Source organism: Lampetra fluviatilis, chromosome 64 (genome assembly GCF_964198595.1).
Source record: "Lampetra fluviatilis chromosome 64, kcLamFluv1.1, whole genome shotgun sequence".
NCBI classification, from domain to species: domain Eukaryota; kingdom Metazoa; phylum Chordata; class Hyperoartia; order Petromyzontiformes; family Petromyzontidae; genus Lampetra; species Lampetra fluviatilis.
Window position 1 is genome coordinate 3,138,832 of NC_136338.1, and position 24,625 is coordinate 3,163,456.

A 24,625-nucleotide genomic window follows, 5' to 3' on the forward strand; every position below is an offset into this window, starting at 1 on the left:
CTGTGTGTGTGTGTGCCTGTGTGTGTGTCTGTGTGTGTCTGTGTGCCTGTGTGTGTAGATGTGTATCTGAACCGGTCCTGGGCCTCCCCTAGGTCGACTCAGCCTTAAATGAATACCTGGTGCGGTGTGTGGTAAACATCGCCACTGGGGGAGACAAAGGCGGCCGGGCGTGGTGTGCTGGCCACCCACCCCCTCGTGTGCCGGCCACCCACCCCCTCGTGTGCCGTTCCGGCCTTCATAGGTGCTCGCTAACAGCACTTGCCCCTACACTCTGTTAAGGCTACACGGGGGATCTTTGTCTGTGTAGATGTGGACGAGTGCTCGCTGCAGCTGGCCACGTGTGAGCACTCGTGCTCCAACCTGCCGGGCGGGTTCCTCTGCTCCTGCCGCACGGGGTTCGCGCTCTACGGACTCACGCACTGCGGAGGTACAGCCCCCAAGCATAGCATCCATCATAACATAGCATCTATCACAACATAGCATCTATCACATCGTAGCATCCATCACAACGTAGCATCCATCGTAGCATCCATCACAACATAGCATCTATCACAACATAGCATCCATCATAGCATCCATCACAACATAGCATCCATCACAACATAGCATCCATCATAGCATAGCATCCATCACAACATAGCATCCATCATAGCATAGCATCCATCACAACATAACATCCATCACAACATAGCATCCATCATAGCATCCATCACAACATAGCATCCATCACAACATAGCATCCATCACAACATAGCATCCATCATAGCATAGCATCCATCACAACATAGCATCCATCATAGCATAGCATATATCACAACATAGCATCCATCATAGCATCCATCACAACATAGCATCCATCACAACATAGCATCCATCACAACATAGCATCCATCATAGCATAGCATCCATCACAACATAGCATCCATCATAGCATCCATCACAACATAGCATCCATCACAACATAGCATCCATCATAGTATCCATCACAACATAGCATCCATCACAACATAGCATCTATCACAACATAGCATCCATCACAACATAGCATCCATCACAACATAGCATCCATCACAACACAGCATCCATCACAACGTAGCATCCATCACAACATAGCATCCATCATAGCATCCATCACAACATAGCATCCATCACAACGTAGCATCCATCACAACATAGCATCCATCACAACATAGCATCCATCATAGCATCCATCACAACATAGCATCCATCACAACGTAGCATCCATCACAACATAGCATCCATCACATCGTAGCATCCATCACAACGTAGCATCCATCATAGCATCACAACGTAGCATCCATCATAGCATCCATCACAACGTAGCATCCATCGTAGCATCCATCACAACATAGCATCCATCACATCGTAGCATCCATCACAACGTAGCATCCATCATAGCATCCATCACAACATAGCATCCATCACATCGTAGCATCCATCGTAGCATCCATCACAACATAGCATCCATCACATCGTAGCATCCATCACAACGTAGCATCCATCATAGCATCACAACGTAGCATCCATCATAGCATCCATCACAACGTAGCATCCATCGTAGCATCCATCACAACATAGCATCCATCACATCGTAGCATCCATCACAACGTAGCATCCATCATAGCATCCATCACAACATAGCATCCATCACATCGTAGCATCCATCGTAGCATCCATCACAACATAGCATCCATCACATCGTAGCATCCATCACAACGTAGCATCCATCATAGCATCACAACGTAGCATCCATCATAGCATCCATCACAACGTAGCATCCATCGTAGCATCCATCACAACATAGCATCCATCACATCGTAGCATCCATCACAACGTAGCATCCATCATAGCATCCATCACAACATAGCATCCATCACATCGTAGCATCCATCGTAGCATCCATCACAACATAGCATCCATCACATCGTAGCATCCATCACAACGTAGCATCCATCATAGCATCACAACGTAGCATCCATCATAGCATCCATCACAACGTAGCATCCATCGTAGCATCCATCACAACATAGCATCCATCACATCGTAGCATCCATCACAACGTAGCATCCATCATAGCATCCATCACAACATAGCATCCATCACATCGTAGCATCCATCGTAGCATCCATCACAACATAGCATCCATCACATCGTAGCATCCATCACAACGTAGCATCCATCATAGCATCACAACGTAGCATCCATCATAGCATCCATCACAACGTAGCATCCATCGTAGCATCCATCACAACATAGCATCCATCACATCGTAGCATCCATCACAACGTAGCATCCATCATAGCATCCATCACAACATAGCATCCATCACATCGTAGCATCCATCGTAGCATCCATCACAACATAGCATCCATCACATCGTAGCATCCATCACAACGTAGCATCCATCACAGCATCCACCACATGAAATACGCACTACAATGACAATAGCTTAAAGCGATTTGAAGCATGTTTTTTTGGGAGGGGGGCAGAGCTTTGTGACGTCATTTAAGGGGGGGTCTGACTTTTTGTGACGCCGTGTGACGAGGGGGGGGGGGGTCAAAAATCGTCCAAAATTTGCGTGACGTCATTTATGGACGGCCCCACAGCATGCCATAGTATAAGTCATAGCATTACACCGCACAGCATAAAACATAGCAGCACGTAGCATCGCATGGCATTCTGTAAACATAGCATCACATAGTCAAGCAGGGCCTCGTATCAAGCATACTGCCACGTGGCATAGCATCACACAGCATAGAATCACGTAAACCACCACGACTTCACAAAGCACAGCACCATGGAACAGCGTAGCGTGACACAGGTGCTGTATGTGGTGTGTGTGCTGTGTGTCTGTGTGCTGTGTGGTGTGCTGTGTGGTGTGCTGTGTGGTGTGCTGTGTGGTGTGCTGTGTGGTGTGCTGTGTGCTGTGTGCTGCGTGTAGACGTGGATGAGTGTGCTGTCGAGAAGGGCGGCTGTGCCCACTCGTGCGTGAACAGCCAGGGCAGCTATGCGTGCGTCTGTCCTCCGGGGATGAGCTTGCACTGGAACCTCAAGGACTGCGTGGGTGAGTCACGGCACAGACCACAGACACACACACACACACCAACAACCACACAGGCACACACACCAACAACCACACAAACACACACACACCACACAGACACACCACACAGACACACACACCAACAACCACACAGACACACACACCAACAACCACACAGGCACACACACACCACACAGACACACCACACAGACACACACACCAACAACCACACAAACACACACACCAACAACCACACAGACACACACACAGACAACCACACAGACACACACACAGACACACAGACACACACACCAACAACCACACAGACACACACACACCACACAGACACACCACACAGACACACACACCAACAACCACACAAACACACACACCAACAACCACACAGACACACACACAGACAACCACACAGACACACACACAGACACACAGACACACACACCAACAACCACACAGACACACACACACACAACAACAACCGCCATTCGCCACTAAGTGGCGGTGACGTCACCACGACGCTTGTGCCAGGCCATGTGCACCTTGAGGCCACGTGAAGTGTCGAACGCCCGCTGGCAGGAGGTCACGGGGCAGACCCAGCAGGTGCTACGGGTCGACTGACTGAGATGACCGAGATGACTGGCCGATGCACCACCTGTGCCCCCTACTGTGCCAACTTGCTGTGCTTTATCCGCCCGGCGCTCCGCTCGTTGTTGTGAGCGTCGCTCCTCCGCCCTCCGTTGTTGTTGGAGGGCGACTGCCTCCAACTGCCCAGTAGCGTCCTTCACGAGCCTCCTCCACAGAGGCCGATCTTGACACCGCTGGTAGCAGTCATCGGCAAGTCCACTCAGCTCCACGTCCTCCTGTACCACATCACTCCATCTCTTCTCTAGCCCGTGCCGCGCCCGTTTAGCCCCCTCGATCCGGCCGAACAAAAGCTGTTTAGGCATGCGGTGGCTGGGCATGCGGGCTACATGACCCAGCCAACGCAGCCTTGCCTGCCGGAGGAGCTCACCGATGGGACTTTGCCCAGATCTGTGAGCTCCTCACACAATCCAGCCTGCAGGTTAAACCCAGGATGGATCGTAGGCAGGCCAGCCTAAATGTTTCCAACCGGCGAAGATGCTCCATTAGGGGGGTCCACGTTTCGCAAGCGTAGAGAAGGGACACACACAAACAGACACACAGACACACACACCAACAATCACACTGACACACACACACACCAACAACCACACTGACACACACACACCAACAATCACACTGACACACACACACACCAACAACCACACTGACACACACACACCAACAACCACACTGACACACACACACCGCGCAGACACACACACCAACAACCACACTGACACACACACACCAACAATCACACTGACACACACACACCGCGCAGACACACACACCAACAACCACACTGACACACACACACCAACAATCACACTGACACACACACACACCAACAATCACACTGACACACACACACCAACAACCACACTGACACACACACACCAACAATCACACTGACACACACACACCAACAACCACACTGACACACACACACCAACAATCACACTGACACACACACACCAACAACCACACTGACACACACACACCAACAATCACACTGACACACACACACCAACAACCACACTGACACACACACACCAACAATCACACTGACACACACACACCAACAACCACACTGACACACACACACCAACAATCACACTGACACACACACACCAACAACCACACTGACACACACACACCAACAATCACACTGACACACACACACCAACAACCACACTGACACACACACACCAACAATCACACTGACACACACACACCAACAACCACACTGACACACACACACCAACAATCACACTGACACACACACACCAACAACCACACTGACACACACACACCAACAATCACACTGACACACACACACCAACAACCACACTGACACACACACACCAACAATCACACTGACACACACACACCAACAACCACACTGACACACACACACCAACAATCACACTGACACACACACACCAACAACCACACTGACACACACACACCAACAATCACACTGACACACACACACCAACAACCACACTGACACACACACACCAACAATCACACTGACACACACACACCAACAACCACACTGACACACACACACCAACAATCACACTGACACACACACACCAACAACCACACTGACACACACACACCAACAATCACACTGACACACACACACCAACAACCACACTGACACACACACACCAACAATCACACTGACACACACACACCAACAACCACACTGACACACACACACCAACAATCACACTGACACACACACACCAACAACCACACTGACACACACACACCAACAATCACACTGACACACACACACCAACAACCACACTGACACACACACACCAACAATCACACTGACACACACACACCAACAACCACACTGACACACACACACCAACAATCACACTGACACACACACACCAACAATCACACTGACACACACACACCAACAACCACACTGACACACACACACCAACAACCACACTGACACACACACACCAACAATCACACTGACACACACACACCAACAACCACACTGACACACACACACCAACAACCACACTGACACACACACACCAACAATCACACTGACACACACACACCAACAATCACACTGACACACACACACCAACAACCACACTGACACACACACACCAACAACCACACTGACACACACACACCAACAATCACACTGACACACACACACCAACAACCACACTGACACACACACACCAACAACCACACTGACACACACACACCAACAATCACACTGACACACACACACCAACAACCACACTGACACACACACACCAACAATCACACTGACACACACACACCAACAACCACACTGACACACACACACCAACAATCACACTGACACACACACACCAACAATCACACTGACACACACACACCAACAACCACACTGACACACACACACCAACAACCACACTGACACACACACACCAACAATCACACTGACACACACACACCAACAACCACACTGACACACACACACCAACAACCACACTGACACACACACACCAACAATCACACTGACACACACACACCAACAACCACACTGACACACACACACCAACAACCACACTGACACACACACACCAACAACCACACTGACACACACACACCAACAACCACACTGACACACACACACCAACAACCACACTGACACACACACACCAACAACCACACTGACACACACACACCAACAACCACACTGACACACACACACCAACAACCACATAGACGATACTGTCTCTGTGGTCTGCCACTTAGTAGTGAACGGCGATTGTTATTGTTGTTGTTATTGTTGTTGTTGCTGTTGTTGTTGTTATTGTTGTTGTTACTGTTGTTAGTTGTTGTTACTGTTGTTATTGTTGTTGTTTCTATTGTTGTTGTTATTGTTGTTACTATTGTTGTTGTTATTGTTGTTGTTGTTGTTGTTATTGTTGTTGTTATTGTTGTTGTTGTTGTTATTGTTGTTACTGTTGTTATTGTTGTTTCTATTGTTGTTGTTGTTATTGTTGTTACTATTGTTGTTGTTATTGTTGTTGTTGTTATTGTTGTTGTTATTGTTGTTGTTACTATTGTTGTTGTTATTGTTGTTGTTGTTATTGTTGTTATTGTTGTTGTTATTGTTGTTGTTACTATTGTTGTTGTTATTGTTGTTATTGTTGTTATTGTTGTTGTCTCGATTCACAGACTCGTGCGCACGGAGAGCCGTGCGCGCGTCTGTGACGTCAAACCCTCGTCCCCTCCTCCACTCGTCGCCTGGTCAGCACCTCCACCCAGCGTGCTCCACTGCAGGTGATGATGGAGGTGGTGGTGATGATGATGATGGTGGTGATGATGATGGTGGTGATGATGATGGTGGTGATTGTGGTCATGGTGATGATGGAGGTGGTGGTGATGATGATGATGGTGGTGATGATGATGGTGGTGATGATGATGGTGGTGATGATGATGGTGGTGATTGTGGTCATGGTGATGATGATGGTGGTGGTGGTGATGGTGGTGATGATGATGATGGTGGTGATTGTGGTCATGGTGATGATGATGGTGGTGGTGATGGTGGTGATGGTGATGATGGTGATGATGATGGTGGTGATGGTGATGATGATGATGATGATGGTGGTGATTGTGGTCATGGTGATGATGATGGTGGTGGTGATGATGATGGTGGTGATGATGATGGTGGTGATGATGATGGTGGTGATTGTGGTCATGGTGATGATGATGGTGGTGGTGGTGATGGTGGTGATGATGATGATGGTGGTGATTGTGGTCATGGTGATGATGATGGTGGTGGTGGTGATGGTGGTGATGATGATGATGGTGGTGATTGTGGTCATGGTGATGATGATGGTGGTGGTGATGGTGGTGATGGTGATGATGGTGATGATGATGGTGGTGATGGTGATGATGATGATGATGATGGTGGTGATTGTGGTCATGGTGATGATGATGGTGGTGGTGATGATGATGGTGGTGATGATGATGGTGGTGATGATGATGGTGGTGATTGTGGTCATGGTGATGATGATGGTGGTGGTGGTGATGGTGGTGATGATGATGATGGTGGTGATTGTGGTCATGGTGATGATGATGGTGGTGGTGATGGTGGTGATGGTGATGATGGTGATGATGATGGTGGTGATGGTGATGATGATGATGATGATGGTGGTGATTGTGGTCATGGTGATGATGATGGTGGTGGTGATGATGATGGTGGTGATGATGATGGTGGTGATTGTGGTCATGGTGATGATGATGGTGGTGGTGATGATGATGGTGGTGATGGTGATGATGATGATGATGGTGGTGATTGTGGTCATGGTGATGATGATGGTGGTGGTGATGATGATGGTGGTGATGGTGGTGGTGATGGTGATGAGGATGGTGGTGATTGTGGTCATGGTGATGATGATGGTGGTGGTGATGATGATGGTGGTGATGGTGGTGGTGATGGTGATGAGGATGGTGGTGATTGTGGTCATGGTGATGATGATGGTGGTGGTGATGATGATGGTGGTGATGGTGGTGGTGATGAGGATGGTGGTGATTGTGGTCATGGTGATGATGATGGTGGTGGTGATGAGAATGGTGGCGATTGTGGTCATGGTGATGATGATGATGGTGGTGATGATGACGCTGGTGACCACGACGACGATCTCTGACAGCCAGCTGCGTTGTGGTGATTGTGATCATGGTGATGATGGTGTTGGTGATGATGATGGTGGTGATGATGATGATGGTGTTGGTGGTGATGATGATGGTGTTGTTGGTGATGATGACGCTGGTGACCACGACGACGATCTCTGACAGCCAGCTGCGTCGTGGTGATTGTGATCATGGTGATGATGGTGGTGGTGATGATGATGGTGGTGGTGATGATGATGGTGTTGGTGATGATGATGATGGTGATGGTGGTGATGATGACGCTGGTGACCACGACGACGATCTCTGACAGCCAGCTGCGTCGTGGTGATTGTGATCATGGTGATGATGGTGGTGGTGATGATGATGGTGGTGGTGATGATGATGGTGTTGGTGATGATGATGACGGTGTTGGTGATGATGATGACGCTGGTGACCACGACGACGATCTCTGACAGCCAGCTGCGTCGTGGTGATTGTGATCATGGTGATGATGGTGGTGGTGATGATGATGGTGGTGGTGATGATGATGGTGTTGGTGATGATGATGACGGTGTTGGTGATGATGATGACGCTGGTGACCACGACGACGATCTCTGACAGCCAGCTGCGTCGTGGTGATTGTGATCATGGTGATGATGGTGGTGGTGATGATGATGGTGGTGGTGATGATGATGGTGTTGGTGATGATGATGACGGTGTTGGTGATGATGATGACGCTGGTGACCACGACGACGATCTCTGACAGCCAGCTGCGTCGTGGTGTCGCATCGCGAGGCACACCACGGAGAGGCCTGCGTGCTGTGCCCAGCCGTCGCGAGCCACCCCGACCAGCCGCTCGACAACTCTGACTGCGGCGGTGAGCAGCGACCAAGCAAACTCACAAAGCGGTCAACTGCGGCGAACACAATCGCAACAATCAATGACAGTGTTCGTGGATTTCGATTTAAAGCTTTCGTGACTGCAGGGATTCATCTTCTTGGTTCTTTCGGTGAAGTCACGTAGAAGGGAAATAATAAAATGAGAAAAAAATTAAACATTGTAAAATTCTCACGACGTTTCGGCCACAACGCAAGCAGTGAGAGAGTGAGTGAGAGAGTGAGTGAGAGAGTGGGTGGGTGAGTGGGTGAGAGAGTGAGTGAGTGAGAGAGTGAGTGAGAGAGTGGGTGGGTGAGTGGGTGAGAGAGTGAGTGGGTGAGAGAGTGAGTGAGTGAGAGAGTGGGTGGGTGAGTGGGTGAGAGAGTGAGTGAGTGAGAGAGTGAGTGAGTGAGAGAGTGGGTGGGTGAGTGGGTGAGAGAGTGAGTGGGTGAGAGAGTGAGTGAGTGAGAGAGTGAGTAAGAGTGTGTGAGAGAGTGAGTGAGAGCGTGAGTGCGAGCGTGTGCTTTTCCCGCAGTGCCGTGCCCCGCGGGCTCCGTGTCGCCTGACGGGTTCGAGCCCTGCACCGCGTGCCCCCGGGGCTCCCACCAGAGGGAGGCGGGGCGCGTGACGTGCGCGCCGTGCGGGGGGCGAGCTCGGAGGGCGAGAGGCGCACGACTCGGGGATTGCGACGCACGCGGTGAGTTGGGGGAGGGGGGTGGGGGGGCGAGGGAGGGGGGGTGAGGGATGGGGGTGAGGGATGGGGGTGAGGGAGGGGGGGGCAAGGGGGGAGGGGGGGCGAGGGGGAAGAGGTGGGGGGGAGGGGGGAGAGGTGGGGGGTGAGGGGGGGGCGAGGGAGGGGGGGCGAGGGAGGGGGGGCGAGGGAGGGGGGGGGGGCAAGGGGGGAGGGGGGGCGAGGGGGGAGAGGTGGGGGGGAGGGGGGAGAGGTGGGGGGGAGGGGGGGAGGGAAGTGGGGTGAGGGGGGGCGAGGGGGCAGAGGGAGGGGGTGATGGGGGGTGAGGGAGGGGGGAGGGGGTGATGGGGGGTGAGGGAGGGGGAGGGGGGCAGGGAAGATGGGTGAGGGGGGGCGAGGGAGAGGGGGCAGAGGGAGGGGGGGAGGGGGGAGGGGGTGATGGGGGGTGAGGGAGGGGGGGCCGAGGGAGGGGGGGGGCAGAGGGAGGGGGACGCTAACCCACGTGACTAGGAGATTGTTCAATTGCCTGGGCAGGTAGCTTACTAACTATAGTCGCCACGTGTCTGTAATGCGCCTGCCACTGATGTGTCAGGGCGCCTTGTAAGATTGAGGTGAACGAGAAGGCCGAGAGTTAAGGGGGAGCTGCATAGAATATACGAACTTAAGAAAATGCGTTTTTTTTAAATCCTTTATATTAAGTTCATTTGCTTGCTTGCTTGCGCGCTTACGACCGTGCAAATCTTTCGGTCGTTTTTTAACCCACTTCCCGTGATCCAATCGAGCTGACATTTTGCACACAGACTCGTTGTGCGTGACAATTAATTTTCGTGAACAATTTTTTCCAACATTTTACACTTTATAGGAAAAAATACATTATATTTAATTACCAATTGCTTAATGGTGTCAGGCAATCATCTGACCCATAGGTGGCAGCCATCTCAAGCCAGAGGACGAGAGGACTCTAGCCGCCACGCATATAAAGGATTTATCGTGAAAAACTTTGTTTTTACGGGTTAATTTTTATTGTTTAGACGCCGCTGAAAAGATTCCACAGTGTCTCATGAAACGAAGTTCCAGCGGTAGGGTAATTTCACGACGCAGGCACAGACAATGAAATGCCCGCTCGCCCCCAGGAACGCAGCCAAGAGGTTAATCGTCACCGCACGTGGTGGTGGCCGGACACAATAAGAACACATGGGGGGGGGGGTCGTTGCCCGAAACGTCGCCTATTATGTTTTGTTTTATTCAGGGGACACACACACACACGCACGTTTGTTGCGGCGGTGTTGGCGGTGTTGTTATTGACGAACGTGGCATCTTCGGGACGCCACGGTGGCTATGAGATGTTAACTACCTCGCCTGGTGTATTAATTTTAATTTTTTACCTACGTGACTTTACCGAAAAAACCCTAAGAATATGAATCATTGCAGTCACGAAAGCTTCAAATCTAGAATATAAGGGGGATCTTTGCCTTTATTTTTGCAGTTCTCTGCCCACCCGGCCACTACTATGAGCAGTCAACAACATCATCATCAACATCATCATCGTCGTCAACATCATCATCATCATCGTCGTCCATGCACTGCCACCGCTGCCCTCGGGGCTCCTACCAGGCGAGGCCGGGGCAGCAGTGGTGCTTCCCATGCCCCCAGGGCAGCACCACGGACAGCGATGGGGCCACCAGCCTCACGCAGTGCAAAGGTACAGACAGATGTTCGACACCCAGCGCCCAGCTGAGGTCAATGATGCCGGTAACTGATGATGATGGTGGTCATGTTATTGCTGCTGCTGATGGTGGTGATGTTGTTGTTATTGCTGCTGCTGATGGTGGTGATGTTGTTGTTGCTGCTGATGATGGTGGTGATGTTGTTATTGCTGCTGATGATGGTGGTGATGTTGTTATTGCTGCTGATGATGATGGTGATGATATTGTTATTGCTGCTGCTGATGGTGGTGATGTTGTTGTTGCTGCTGATGATGGTGGTGATGTTGTTGTTGCTGCTGATGATGGTGGTGATGTTGTTATTGATGATGGTGATGACGCTGCTGCTACTGACGATATAAATGACTGCTACTGATGATGTTATTATTGCTGCTGATGATGATGGTGATGATGCTGCTGCTACTGACGATGTAAACGACTGCTACTGATGATGATGATGTTGCTATTGCTGCTGATGATGGTGATGACGCTGCTGCTACTGACGATATAAATGACTGCTACTGATGATGTTGTTGTTATTGCTGCTGATGATGACGCTGCTGCAACTGACGATATAAATGACTGCTACAGATGATGGTTGTTATTGGTGCTGAAAATGGTGATGACGCTGTTGCTACTGATGATGATGATGCTAGTACCGCTGCTGCTGATGAAGGCGGTGCTAACTAACGATGATAAACATGACGATGATGACGATGGTGACGATGACCAACGCTCTGGGTGCCGATGCGACTGTTGATGACAAAGCTGCTGCTGATGCTGATGATGCTGCTGATGATGATGATGCTGCTGATGCTGATGATACCGATTCGATTTTGATAGAGCCACTCTCCTCATCATCTCACATCAACACATTTGAAATGGCCACCTCCCCCACCTCCCCCACCTCCCCCCCCCCAGTGGCAGCTGTCTCTGTGCAGCCAAATGTGACTCAGCACCTGGCCCTGCTGGGGAGGGGGGGGGGGGCAATTGTCACTGCTGTGTAATCTAGCCGAGATTTTAACTTCGTCGCCCGGCATGCAGGAGGTCGTGGGTTCGATCCCGACCCTGACGCCTGCTGCTGTATATTTGGACTTTGCGTTTCTCATCATCATCATCACGGTGGCTAGGAGATGTTAACTACCTCGCCTGGTACACAGGAGGTCGTGGGTTCGATCCCGACCTTGACGCCTGCTGTTGTATATTTGAAGTTTGCGTCTCTCATCATCATCACGGTGCCTAGGAGATGTTAACTACCTTGCCTGGTGTACAGGAGGTCGTGGGTTCGATCCCGACCCTGATGCCTGCTGTTGTATATTTGGAGTTTGCGTCTCTCATCATCATCACGGTGGCTATGAGATGTTAACTACCTTGTTCCGCGTTATCACGGAGCACTCGTTCCGCGATCTGCGAACAATGTTCCCTAATGGAAGATGCGCGTTGAAGCGAGCGTTATATACAGCAGATTATTTATAAATGTGTCGTAACCCTCCACCACCGACACGGCCAAACAGTAAAAAAATGTGCCACGTTTTTCAAAAGACAAAATAATTCACTTCTTTAGCCCACCGATGTGTTGAAGAGAGAATCAACAGCATTTGAAAATTTGAGTAGTACGACGTTTCACTGATAATTACAATCACCTTCATCGGGCAAGAATGGCGAAGCTCTCCTGTTGCTACATTACGAATAATATTGGTCGCGAAAGCCAACGTGTTAAATTACATACAGTAGTGTGTTCAAGTTCAAGTTTCATGTATTAGGTATAGCCCTGTGAGCCATTCGGCTCTTGAATCGGGTGCAACCGCAACAAACAAAAAACACGAACAAAAAATCTTAATTTGGATCTTTCGTGATTGCAGGAATTACTCTTTGGTTCTTTCGGTAAAGTCACGTAGAAAGATAAAATAATAAATTAAATACTAGCATACGACGTTTCGATTGCAACACAAGCAATCATCGTCAGGTATAAATGAAATAGCAACAAAAATCTAACCAGAAAACTATAGACAGACATATACGCAGACAGATACCACCAACAAAAAACATCTTAAAGTGAATATGTGACTAAGTCCAAACAGAAATCCAAGAAAAGACAGCAAAACACTGCAGAAAAAAATCACCGTACACAAACGCGTTAAGCGAGGACTTGCCCCGTACCGTGAACGGAGTGATCTTAATCCTCGGTGGGGGTGGTGGCGTGGGGTGGTGGTCAAGGTGCCCGCTGTGGCGGGGATCTAGGGGACTTGGTGGGCGAGCTGGAGAGCCCCAACTACCCCGGGAACTTAAAGTGAATATGTGACTAAGTCCAAACAGAAATCCAAGAAAAGACAGCAAAACACTGCAGAAAAAAATCACCGTACACAAACGCGTTAAGCGAGGACTTGCCCCGTACCGTGAACGGAGTGATCTTAATCCTCGGTGGGGGTGGTGGCGTGGGGTGGTGGTCAAGGTGCCCGCTGTGGCGGGGATCTGGGGGACTTGGTGGGCGAGCTGGAGAGCCCCAACTACCCCGGGAACTACCCAGTGCCGACCACGTGTCAGTGGCTCGTCACCGCTCCACCGCGTCACCGCCTCCTGCTGCTGCTGCCGGAGGCGGAGCTACGACCCGGTGACGTCGCTTGCACCGACCGCCTGTCAATCAAGTCCAGCCGTGAGTTCGTGCACCGTGCAATGGGCAGTGCGCCGTGCAATGTACAGTGATGCGTGCAATGCACAGTGATGCGTGCAATGCACAGTGATGTGTGCAATGTACAGTGCTGTGTGCAATGTACAGTGATGTGTGCAATGTACAGTGCTGTGTGCAATGTACAGTGATGCGTGCAATGCACAGTGATGTGTGCAATGTACAGTGATGTGTGCAATGTACAGTGATGCGTGCAATGGACAGTTCGCAGTGCAATGTACAGTGTGATGTGCAATGTACAGTGTGGCGTGCAATGTACAGTGCGGTGTGCAATGTACAGTGCGCAGTGCAATGGACAGTGCGCCATGCAATGGACAGTGTGGTGTGCAATGTACAGTTCGCAGTGCAATGTACAGTGTGGCGTGCAATGTACAGTTCGCAGTGCAATGGACAGTGCGCAGTGCGATGTACAGTGCACCGTGCAATGGACAGTCTGGCGTGCAATGTACAGTGCGCAGTGCGATGAACAGTTCGAAGTGCAATGTACAGTGCGGCATACAATGCACAGTGTGGCGTGCAATTTACAGTGTGCAGTGCAATGTACAGTGCACAGTGTGATGTACAGTGTGGCGTGTTGTGCGTCACGCCGCAAAATGTACAGTGCGGTTCCCCATGTACAGTGTGATTTGCTGTACAACGCACGATGTGCTGTGCGGTGCACAGTGTGCTGTGCAACACACTGCACAATCTAGAGTCGAGGTTTCCCCTCGCTTTGTGCGGTGGTCGTAGTAGTAGAAGTAGTAGACAACACACACACAGTGCGTACAACACAAACTCAGTACACACAGTGCACACACCTTGAGTGAATTCAAAACACACATGCATCGCTCACTTTCTGTTGAAAAAAGTTTGCCGCCATATATACAGCGCGGAAATCGTACGAGCGTATTGATTTCAGGTCATTGATTCATTATCCGCGAAATCTGGTATTCACGCGCATCACCGAAACGTATCCTTCGCGAGTATCGAGGGAATCCTGCAATTTACACGCTCATGAAATTAGCTTTTCACGTTCATCACCGGAACGTATCCTTCGCGAGTAACGAGGGAACGCTGCAATTTACACGCTCATGAAATTAGCTTTTCACGCGCATCATCGGAACGTATCCCTCGCGAATAACGAGGGAACGCTGCAATTTACACGCTCATGAAATTCGCTTTTCACGCGCATCACCGGAACGTATCCCTCGCGAATAACGAGGGAACGCTGCAATTTACACGCTCATGAAATTCGCTTTTCACGCGCATCACCGGAACGTATCCCTCGCGAGTAACGAGGGGGACGCTGCAATTTACACGCTCATGAAATTAGCTTTTCACGCGCATCACCGGCATGTATCCCTCGCGAATAACGAGGGAACGCTGCAATTTACACGCTCATGAAATTAGCTTTTCACGCGCATCACCGGCACGTATCCCTCGCGAATAACGAGGGAACGCTGCAATTTACACGCTCATGAAATTTGAGCATCACCGGCACGTATCCCTCGCGAGTAACGAGGGGGACGCTGTAGTGTCACCGCAGAGCCGCGTGTGGCTGGAGCTGTGCTCGTCGCGCGCGCGACCCCTGGTGCTCAACGTCCCGGCGCGGCGAGTCTGGGTCGACTTCACCTCCGGCTCAACGGGCACCGAGGCAGCTGAGGCGGAGGGCGCGACAGCGGCGGGCTTCCACGTGGACTACGTGGCCTACCACGGTACGCAAAGACAAACATCGCCCGTGTAGAGACTGCACAGCGCATCGAGACTTTTAGCGAGTTGCAGCACCGATGAAGGCCGGCACGGCACGCGAGGGGGTGGGTGGCCGGCACCACGGCCCAGCCACCTTTTGCTCCCTAGTGGCGATGTTTACTACACATTCTAGATTTGAAGCTTTCGTGACTGCAAGGATTCATATTCTTAGGTTTTTTCGGTAAAGTCACGGAGGTAAAAAAGTTTTACGCACCAAGCAACATAGCAGGAGGCTGTTTCTTCCTGACCTGCTTTTTTGCTTTTACCATCTACATGGCAGAGGCTCGGTCCCATTAGCAGCAGTTGCACTTTAACAACTCTGGCACCCCCCCCCCCTTCTCAGCCAGTCTACATAACAAAGGCTCAGTCCTTTGTTATGTAGACTAGCCGTAGTCTCAAGCCGCACCAACCTTACCATAATAATAAAAAGGGGGCCTGTCCTGGCTCCTCCCCCCTCAACCAGTATATATACGGGGTAGGATCTCTTGGAATTTCTCATTTACTTGATACAGCAAGCGTGTGTTGCCTCCGAAACGCTGTGATTTTTATGTTTTATTTTATTTTGCTTTTATTAATTTTAATTTTTTACCTACGTGACTTTACCGAAAAAACCTAAGAATATGTTTACTACACACCGCACCGGGTACTCACTTAAGGCCGAGTCGACCTAGGGGAGGCCAAGGACCGCTTCAGATAACCGTCACCGGTGTTGGCCGTGAGCAGGAATTGAACTCGAGTTGTGGGGTTGGTGGCGCGATGCTCTAACCACTCGAAAGACGAACCCCAGGGTTCGTAGCGCAGCACGCTAACCACTGCGCTACCTACAGTGGTACATACATAGCACGGTACACGCACAGTGGTAACTCATGGTAAATGTCATGGTGAACGCTCTGGCCCTCCAGAGGAGTATGAAGACCTCATCCAGGACATCATCAGCGATGGTCATCTCTACTCCTTCGAGTCTCATCAACAGGTGCTCAAGGTCAGTCCATCTCCTTGTCTACGAGATGTCTACGTTTTTACAAATCGTCTACGTTTTGCCTTGAGACGGAGACTGCATTCGAAATTCTATAGCGATAATGAAATAATGATTTAAAGCTTTCATGTTCTTGGATCTTTCGGTAAAGTCACGTAGAAGGGAAACAATACAATAATACAAATATAAAACAATAAAATGCTCACGACGTTTCGATTGCAACACAAGCAATCGTCATCAGGTGTGAAAACCACAGCGAGAAAATTTGAAAAAAGTGGCGTTTTTTCTGAACGTCAGCACCACGGACAGCGACTTGGGTTTGTTGTGTGGGCTTGTGTTTTTCAAGGTGTGTGTGGCCACTGTGTTCCGCGGTGAGACTCGGCCAGAGCCGAGGTGATTTGGAGTGAGGGATTGCGTGATCAGTGGGTCGTGGTGGGGGCTGTAGATTAGGGGGGAGGGTGGTTGGGGCAGCGATTTTCCGATATTGTGGCCAAGCTTAGATCATCGGCCTCATCATTTGTCTGCGAAAGACCCCAATCGGAAACCTGGGCGTGACGGCGTTCATCAGATGCGTCTCTTTAAGCCATCGACGCGTGTCATCGTGGTTGATTATCATTGATTTTCACGAAAACAAATCTCTCTCTCTCTTTCTTTTGTCCTTCCTCCCCATCTCTGTCATTTCGTTCTCAGAACAAGAAGCTGGTTAAGACCCTCTTCGAAGTCCTGGCGAATCCTCACAGCTACTTCAAGTCCACGTCTCAGCACGCCAAGAATCTATTTCCAAAGTCCTTCCTGCGCTTTCTAAAATCAAAGATCTCGCGATACCTCCACCCCTTATAAGTAAGGCGCGGCAGCTGAGCGGCCGCCCGGAGCGCGACGTCCATTTTTTTATTTTTCCACTGGCACAACCGATCCTTGCCGGTGCCGGTGCCGGACCACGGCTGGCGAGTCGTGTTTTTATTTTTCCACTGGCACAACCAAGTCGTGCCGATGCCGGCCTCCCGGCTGGCGAGTCGTTTTTTTATTTTTCCACTGGCACAACCGATCCTTTGCCGGTGCCGGACCATGGCTGGCGAGTCGTTTTTTTTTTTTCCACTGCCACAACCGATCCGTGCCGGTGCCGGACCACGGCTGGCGAGTCGTTTTTTTATTTTTCCACTGGCACAACCGATCCGTGCCGGTGCCGGCCCCACGGTTGGCGAGTCGTTTTTTTATTTTTTTCCACTGGCACAACCGATCCGTGCGGGTGCCGTCCCCACGGTGGGCGAGTCGTTTTTTTTATTTTTCCACTGGCACAACCGATCCTTTGCCGGTGCCGGACCATGGCTGGCGAGTCGTTTTTTTTTTTTCCACTGCCACAACCAAGTCGTGCCGATGCCGGCCCACGGTTGGCGAGTCGTTTTTTTATTTTTCCACTGGCACAACCGATCCGTGCCGATGCCGGCCCACGGTTGGCGGGTCGTTTTTTTATTTTTCCACTGGCACAACCGATCCGTGCCAATGCCGGCCCCACGGCTGGAGAGTCGTGTTTTTATTTTTCCACTGGCACAACCAAACCGTGCTGATGCCGGCCCACGGTTGGCGGGTCGTTTTTTTTATTTTTCCACTGGCACAACCGATCCGTGCCGATGCCGGCCTCACGGTTGACGAGTCGTTTTTTTTTTTTTCCACTAGCACAACCAAGCCGTGCCGATGCCGGCCCACGGCTGGCGGGTCTGGTTTTTTTTCTTTTCCTTCCACCGCAGAAGCCGAGCCACCGCCGTCGCGCGCCGCCGCCGACGTCCCACGGCCGAGTCGTCGACACCCGCCCACCGGACGTCGCGTTGGTTCGCGGCGGCGGCGTCGGCGGCCTCTGGCGCCGCAGAACTGTCGCTGTGAAAAACAGCGCCCGGAAAAACCAGCGAAGGGCCAAATGACGCCGGCCCCGGCTCTCGGGTGTGGCAATGGGGAAAACGGTGGCGGGGGGTGGGGGGTAGATGATATTAATTTTTTACGAACAATCCTTGGGCCAAATTTGCACGCTCGCTAAACGGCGGCGTCTGCGGATATTTGTTCAGGGCAACGCCGAGTTCTCGACGTTTTTTATTCTGAAGATAAAAATTAGAAATGTGGCTGTCGCCGCCCAGATATTCACAAATGTACGCCGAACGAAGTGGCTTTTCGTCATCGTGTGGAAATGTATAGCGGCCGAATACTCTGAACGCACGTTGATTCTGAATGTGGAGGGAAAAACCGGAGGATCCGGAGAAAAATCCACACGACCACAGAGAGAGACGCAAACTCCAAATATACAGCAGCAGAAGGCGTCAGGGTTGGGATCAAACCCACGACCTCCTGTATACCAGGCGAGGTAGTTAACATCTCCGAGCCACCGTGATGATGATGATGATGATGAGAGAGACGCCGCAAACTCCAAATATACAGCAGCAGGCGTCAGGGTCGGGATCGAACCCACGAACTCCTGTATACCAGGCGAGGTAGTTAACATCTCCTAGCCATTGTAGTGATGATGAGAGAGACGCGCAGACTCCAAATATACAGCAGCAGGCGTCAAGGTCGGGATCGAACCCACGACCTCCTGTGTACCAGGCGAGGTAGTTAACATCTCCTAGCCACCGTGATGATGATGAGAGACAGAGAGAGACGCAAACTCCAAATATACAGCAGCAGGCGTCAGGGTCGGGATCGAACCCACGACCTTCTGTGTACCAGGCGAGGTAGTTAACATCTCCTGGCCACCGTGATGATGATGAGAGAGACGCCGCAAACTCCAAATATACAGCAGCAGGCGTCAGGATCGGGATCGAACCCACAACCTGCTGTATACCAGGCGAGGTAGTTAACATCTCGCCAAAGGCGAAACATTTTCTTGGCGTGATTTCCGCCAGCACATGCCCGAAGCGTCCGCGATAAAAAAAAAAGTTTAAATTATTCTGCCGCGTTGACAGTTATTTTAGTGTCTCCCTTTGATTATTTTGTTTATGTACCTCGGTGTTGTTCGAAAGGCCAGTGGGCGAGATTGTTGTTCGCACGCAGCCGCGCTCCCCCATTCCGGTTACGGTCGAGAGGGCAGAGGTCGCAACCGGGTACCCGATACCCGTACCCTACCCGATACCCGATTGCGACCCTGGTGCGGCCGGGTACGGGTAGACCGTGAGTCACTGGTGAGTCACCGTTTGTCACTCATTTCCCAACGTCTTGTCTCTTCTCACAATTCAAGTTCCTAGAATCAACCCACCCGCGCCTGCAACATGGCTTCATCCCAGAGGTCGCAATCGGGTACCCGATACCCGTACCCGTTTGCGACCCTGGTGCGGCCAGGTACGGGTAAGGGTAAGGAATCAAAACCCGTTTGCGACCTCTGCGAGAGGGTGGGAATTGTGGTTGGTGGTGGTTGGTGGTGGTGGTTGGTGGTGGTACGAGAGTTATCCTGGACGAAACTCAATGATCCACGCGGTTGACATACAGGCATTTCCGCGCCTCCGATTAACACGGTTAGGCTACGTACGGTGCGAAAGTTGTTCAGCATACGTTTCAGTTTCCAGTTTCATTTGAGGTATAGACCTGTGAGCCACGTGGCTCTTGACTCGGGTGCAACCGCAACAAACAAAAACATGGAACATCTTAAAGTGACTACACGCAACAGAAAAATCCAGGAAACAAGTAAACCCGTAAAAACAAAGTTTTTCACTATAAATCCTTTATATGCGTGGCATCGGGGCCTAATGGAACATCTTCGCCGGTTTCACCAGGTTGAATTGCGTGAGGTGCTCACAAATCCTTGAAAGATCTGGGACAAAGTCCCATTGGGTGAGCTCCTCCGGCAGGCGAGGCTGCGTTGGCTGGGTCATGCAAGGGATGGCACAGTCGGGTTTTTTACAATCGGGTTTAATTGTCTTACATATTAAACACGATCATCTGAGATGGGGAGAAATCCGGTTAAATTGGTAATAAGTATAACCCGTAAAAACAAAGTTTTTCACTATAAATCCTTTATATGAGTGGCGGCTAGAGTCCTCTCGTCCTCTGGCTTGAGATGGCTGCCACCTATGGGTCAGATGATTGTCTGGCAGCATTAAACAATTGGTAATTCATTTTTTTTCCCCCTAAACAGTGTAAAATTTTGAAAAACATTTTTCACGAAAATGCATTGTCACGCACGAGTCTGTGTGCAAAATGTCAGCTCGATTGGAAAGTGGGTTAAAAAACGACCGAAAGATTTGCACGGTCCTAAGCAAGCAAGCGAACTTAATATAAAGGATTTAAAACAGCAAAGTCTTCCAGAAAGAGCATTGTGTTTCAACGCTGTGTGCAAAAATCCCAGTGGGATGCAAGTCAAACAACAGCAACAACAACCATCATAAGATAATTTAGATTAAAGTTATCAGGCTAACTCTGTACCACAACAAACAAACATGGCTAAACCAAAACGTTTTCAAAATCACCAAAATAACGCTACAAAAACAATGTAACAGTGATCATAGGAACTTGATGCGTGCATGCATCAGCAGCAGCAGCAGCAGGATCATCTTCGGCTGCAGCGTTATCGTCGCAGGTTGTAATCGTAATTTGTGACGTGACAGAGACTCGTCAGAGTAATGTGGAATTGTACAGAAACCGCTGGCTCCTAAATCCGGCTAATCGTGGCTCGCCTGTGACGGCTGATAACCGAAAGCCCCCTGGAATTGTCGACTCGTCGTACGCTTTAAGTTAATGCATTCCATCTTTTATTAAAGAAACATAATGAAACTATACGCGTGTGTGAGTTGTATTTGAAATATATATATACACGTACATTGTCTGATATTTGTAAAAAATCAACGTGCACCTACCATCATGTTATCAGGTCACTACTTTTTTTTTATTCACCAGATAAAGGCCCCTCTGAGCGATGTAGTTTTTTTTTTCGAAGCGACCCTGGCCACAAATGATAGCCCGTCGAAGTAGTTCATCATCTTCGCGTGGAAAGCTACAGCCGTAGCCAAATATTCCAAATGCATGTCGAGAGAAAATACGGAAGAGCCGGAAAAAAAATCCACGTGGCCACGGGGAGAGAGAGAGAGACGCAAACTCCAAATATACAACAGGTGTCAAGGGGTCGGGATTGAACCCGCTACCTCCCGTATACCAAGCGAGGTAGTTAACATCTCCTAGCCACCGTGATGATGATGATGATGAGAGACGCAAACTCCAAATATACAGCAGCAGGCGCTAGGGTCAGAATCGAACCCACGACCTCCTGTACACCAGGCGAGGTAGTTAACATCTCCTAGCCACCGTGATGATGATAGAGACGCAAACTCAAAATATACAGCAGCAGGCGTCAGGGGTCTGGATCGAACCCACGACCTCCTGTATACCAGGCGAGGTCGTTAACATCTCTCCAAAAAGTGGCGCCCTACGTTCCCATGAAAAACAAACATTCCTTAAGAACACCACCACCACCACTACCACCACCGTGTGTGTATATGTGGCCTTAATAGAACACCGAATGTGTATGTAAAACAGTCGACGTTTCGGCCAATGACCCTCCTTCAAGCGGGCCTCAGCGGAAGCGAGGTGTGCATTGCTCAACGGTCCCCAGGGTCTCTCGGCTTCACGCTCGGTGGGGGAGGGGGCAGTGCCGGATTATCCTCGTAGCAAAAGTAGCTACATATGCGTCTTATCAGCAGAGGTGGCAAACGGGTTTTGATTCCTTACCCGTACCCGGCCGCACCAGTGTCGCAAATGGGTACCCGTTCCCTACCCGAAATGAGTGACAAACGGTGACTCACCAGTGACTCACGGCCTACCCGTGCCCGTACCCGGCCGCACTAGGGTCGCAAACGGCTACCCGTACACGTACCCGGCCGGGTACGGGTAGCCGGGTATCGGGTAGGGTACGGGTATCGGGTACCCGGTTGCGACCTCTGCTTATCAGTGTCTTATTATCCGAGTGGCAAAAATAGCTACATATGTAGTAGCTACTACATTTGTAACTACTACACGTGTAGTAGCTACAAATGTAGTAGCTACTACACATGCAGCTACTACTACATGTGTAGTAGCTACGGGCCCCGCACTTTCAAGGGCCCCGCGCTAAACGTTTTCAAGCCATCAATTTCGTGCTCTTTGGTTCTTTACCAGTCATCGGCAAGTCCACTCAGCTCCACGTCCTCTTGTACCACGTCACTCTATCTCTTTTCTAGCCCGTTCCACGCCCGTTTAGCCCTCTCGATCCGGCCGAACAAAATCTGTTTAGGAATGCGGTGGCTGAGCATGCGGGCTACATAACCACATGGGTGGAAAAACCCGAATTTTTCCAGCGGCAGGCATCGTGTTTTTTTTTAAACCAATTAAACCGGATTTCTCCCAATCTCAGATGATCGTGTTTAATATGTAAGACAATTAAACCCGATTGTAAAAAAAACCCGACTGTGCCACCCTTGCATGACCCAGCCAACGCAGCCTCGCCTGCCGGAGGAGCTCACCCAATGGGACTTTGTCCTAGATCTTTCAAGGATGTGTGAGCACTTCACGCAATCCAGCCTGGTGAAACCGGCGAAGATGTTTCACTAGGGGTGTCCACGTTTGGAAAGCGTAGAGAAGGGGGGCGGGGGGGCATTACCATGGCCGAGAAAACCCTGAAGCTTTGTGTGGAGATGGAGTGATGCGGTACAAGATAATGTGGAGCTGAGTGGACTTGCCGATGAGCGGTACCAGCGGTGTCAAGATCGGAGGAGGCTCGTGAAGGACGCTACTGGGAAGTTGGAGGCAGTCGCCCTCCAGCAACAACGGAGGGCGGAGGAGCGACGCTCACAACAACGAGCGGAGCGCCGTGCAGCTAAAACGCAGCGAGTTGGCACAGTAGGGGGCACAGGTGGTGCATGTGGTCCCGTCGTCTCAGGGATGGAGACTGTGTGAGTGTGCGTGGGGTCAATGGCCGCTAGGTGGCAGGGTTCCTCCGCATGAGTTGAACCACGGGAAGTTGGAGTCGGAGGAAAGACGTGGCCGGGCTTTCGCCAGTGACGGATTATCTTCGGAGCAAAAGTAGCTGTGTAGCTACTACACATGTAGCTACTACACATGTAGCTACTACACATGTAGCTACTACTACACGTGTAGTAGCTACTACACGTGTAGTAGCTACTACACGTGTAGTAGCTACTACACATGCGGTAGTAGCTACATGTGTAGTAGCTACATGTGTAGTAGCTACTACACGTGTAGTAGCTACTACACGTGTAGTAGCTACTACACATGTAGCTACTACACATGTAGCTACTACCGCATATGTAGCTACTACACGTGCAGCTACAACACGTGTAGCTACAACACATGTAGCTACTACACATGTAGCTACTACCGCATATGTAGCTACTACACGTGCAGCTACTACACGTGTAGCTACAACACGTGTAGTAGCTGCATATGTGTAGTAGCTACACATGTAGCTACCACACATGTGCAACTACAACACGTGTAGTAGCTGCATATGTGTAGTAGATACACGTGCAGCTGCTACACGTGCAGCTGCTACACGTGCAGCTACTGCACGTGTACTACACATGTACTACACATGTAGCTACTACACATGAAGTTATTACTACGGGTCCCGCACTTTCAAGGG

At 50.4% G+C, this 24,625-nt stretch overlaps 1 protein-coding gene across 1 annotated transcript in view; it reads left to right on the forward strand.

The window, feature by feature from the left end:
* Positions 1–18,894, forward strand: part of LOC144951902 (signal peptide, CUB and EGF-like domain-containing protein 2) — a 44,497-nt gene extending 25,603 nt beyond the window's left edge. Inside the window, exons 9-18 of the mRNA XM_078882247.1 lie at positions 308–427; positions 2,963–3,085; positions 9,123–9,233; positions 9,768–9,892; positions 11,538–11,625; positions 14,079–14,320; positions 15,838–16,006; positions 16,943–17,022; positions 17,707–17,771; positions 18,762–18,894. Of these exons, the coding sequence (XP_078738373.1) occupies positions 308–427; positions 2,963–3,085; positions 9,123–9,233; positions 9,768–9,892; positions 11,538–11,625; positions 14,079–14,320; positions 15,838–16,006; positions 16,943–17,022; positions 17,707–17,771; positions 18,762–18,894 (1,256 nt within the window). The remainder of the gene's footprint in view (positions 1–307; positions 428–2,962; positions 3,086–9,122; positions 9,234–9,767; positions 9,893–11,537; positions 11,626–14,078; positions 14,321–15,837; positions 16,007–16,942; positions 17,023–17,706; positions 17,772–18,761) is intronic.
* The last annotated feature ends 5,731 nt before the right edge of the window (positions 18,895–24,625 follow it).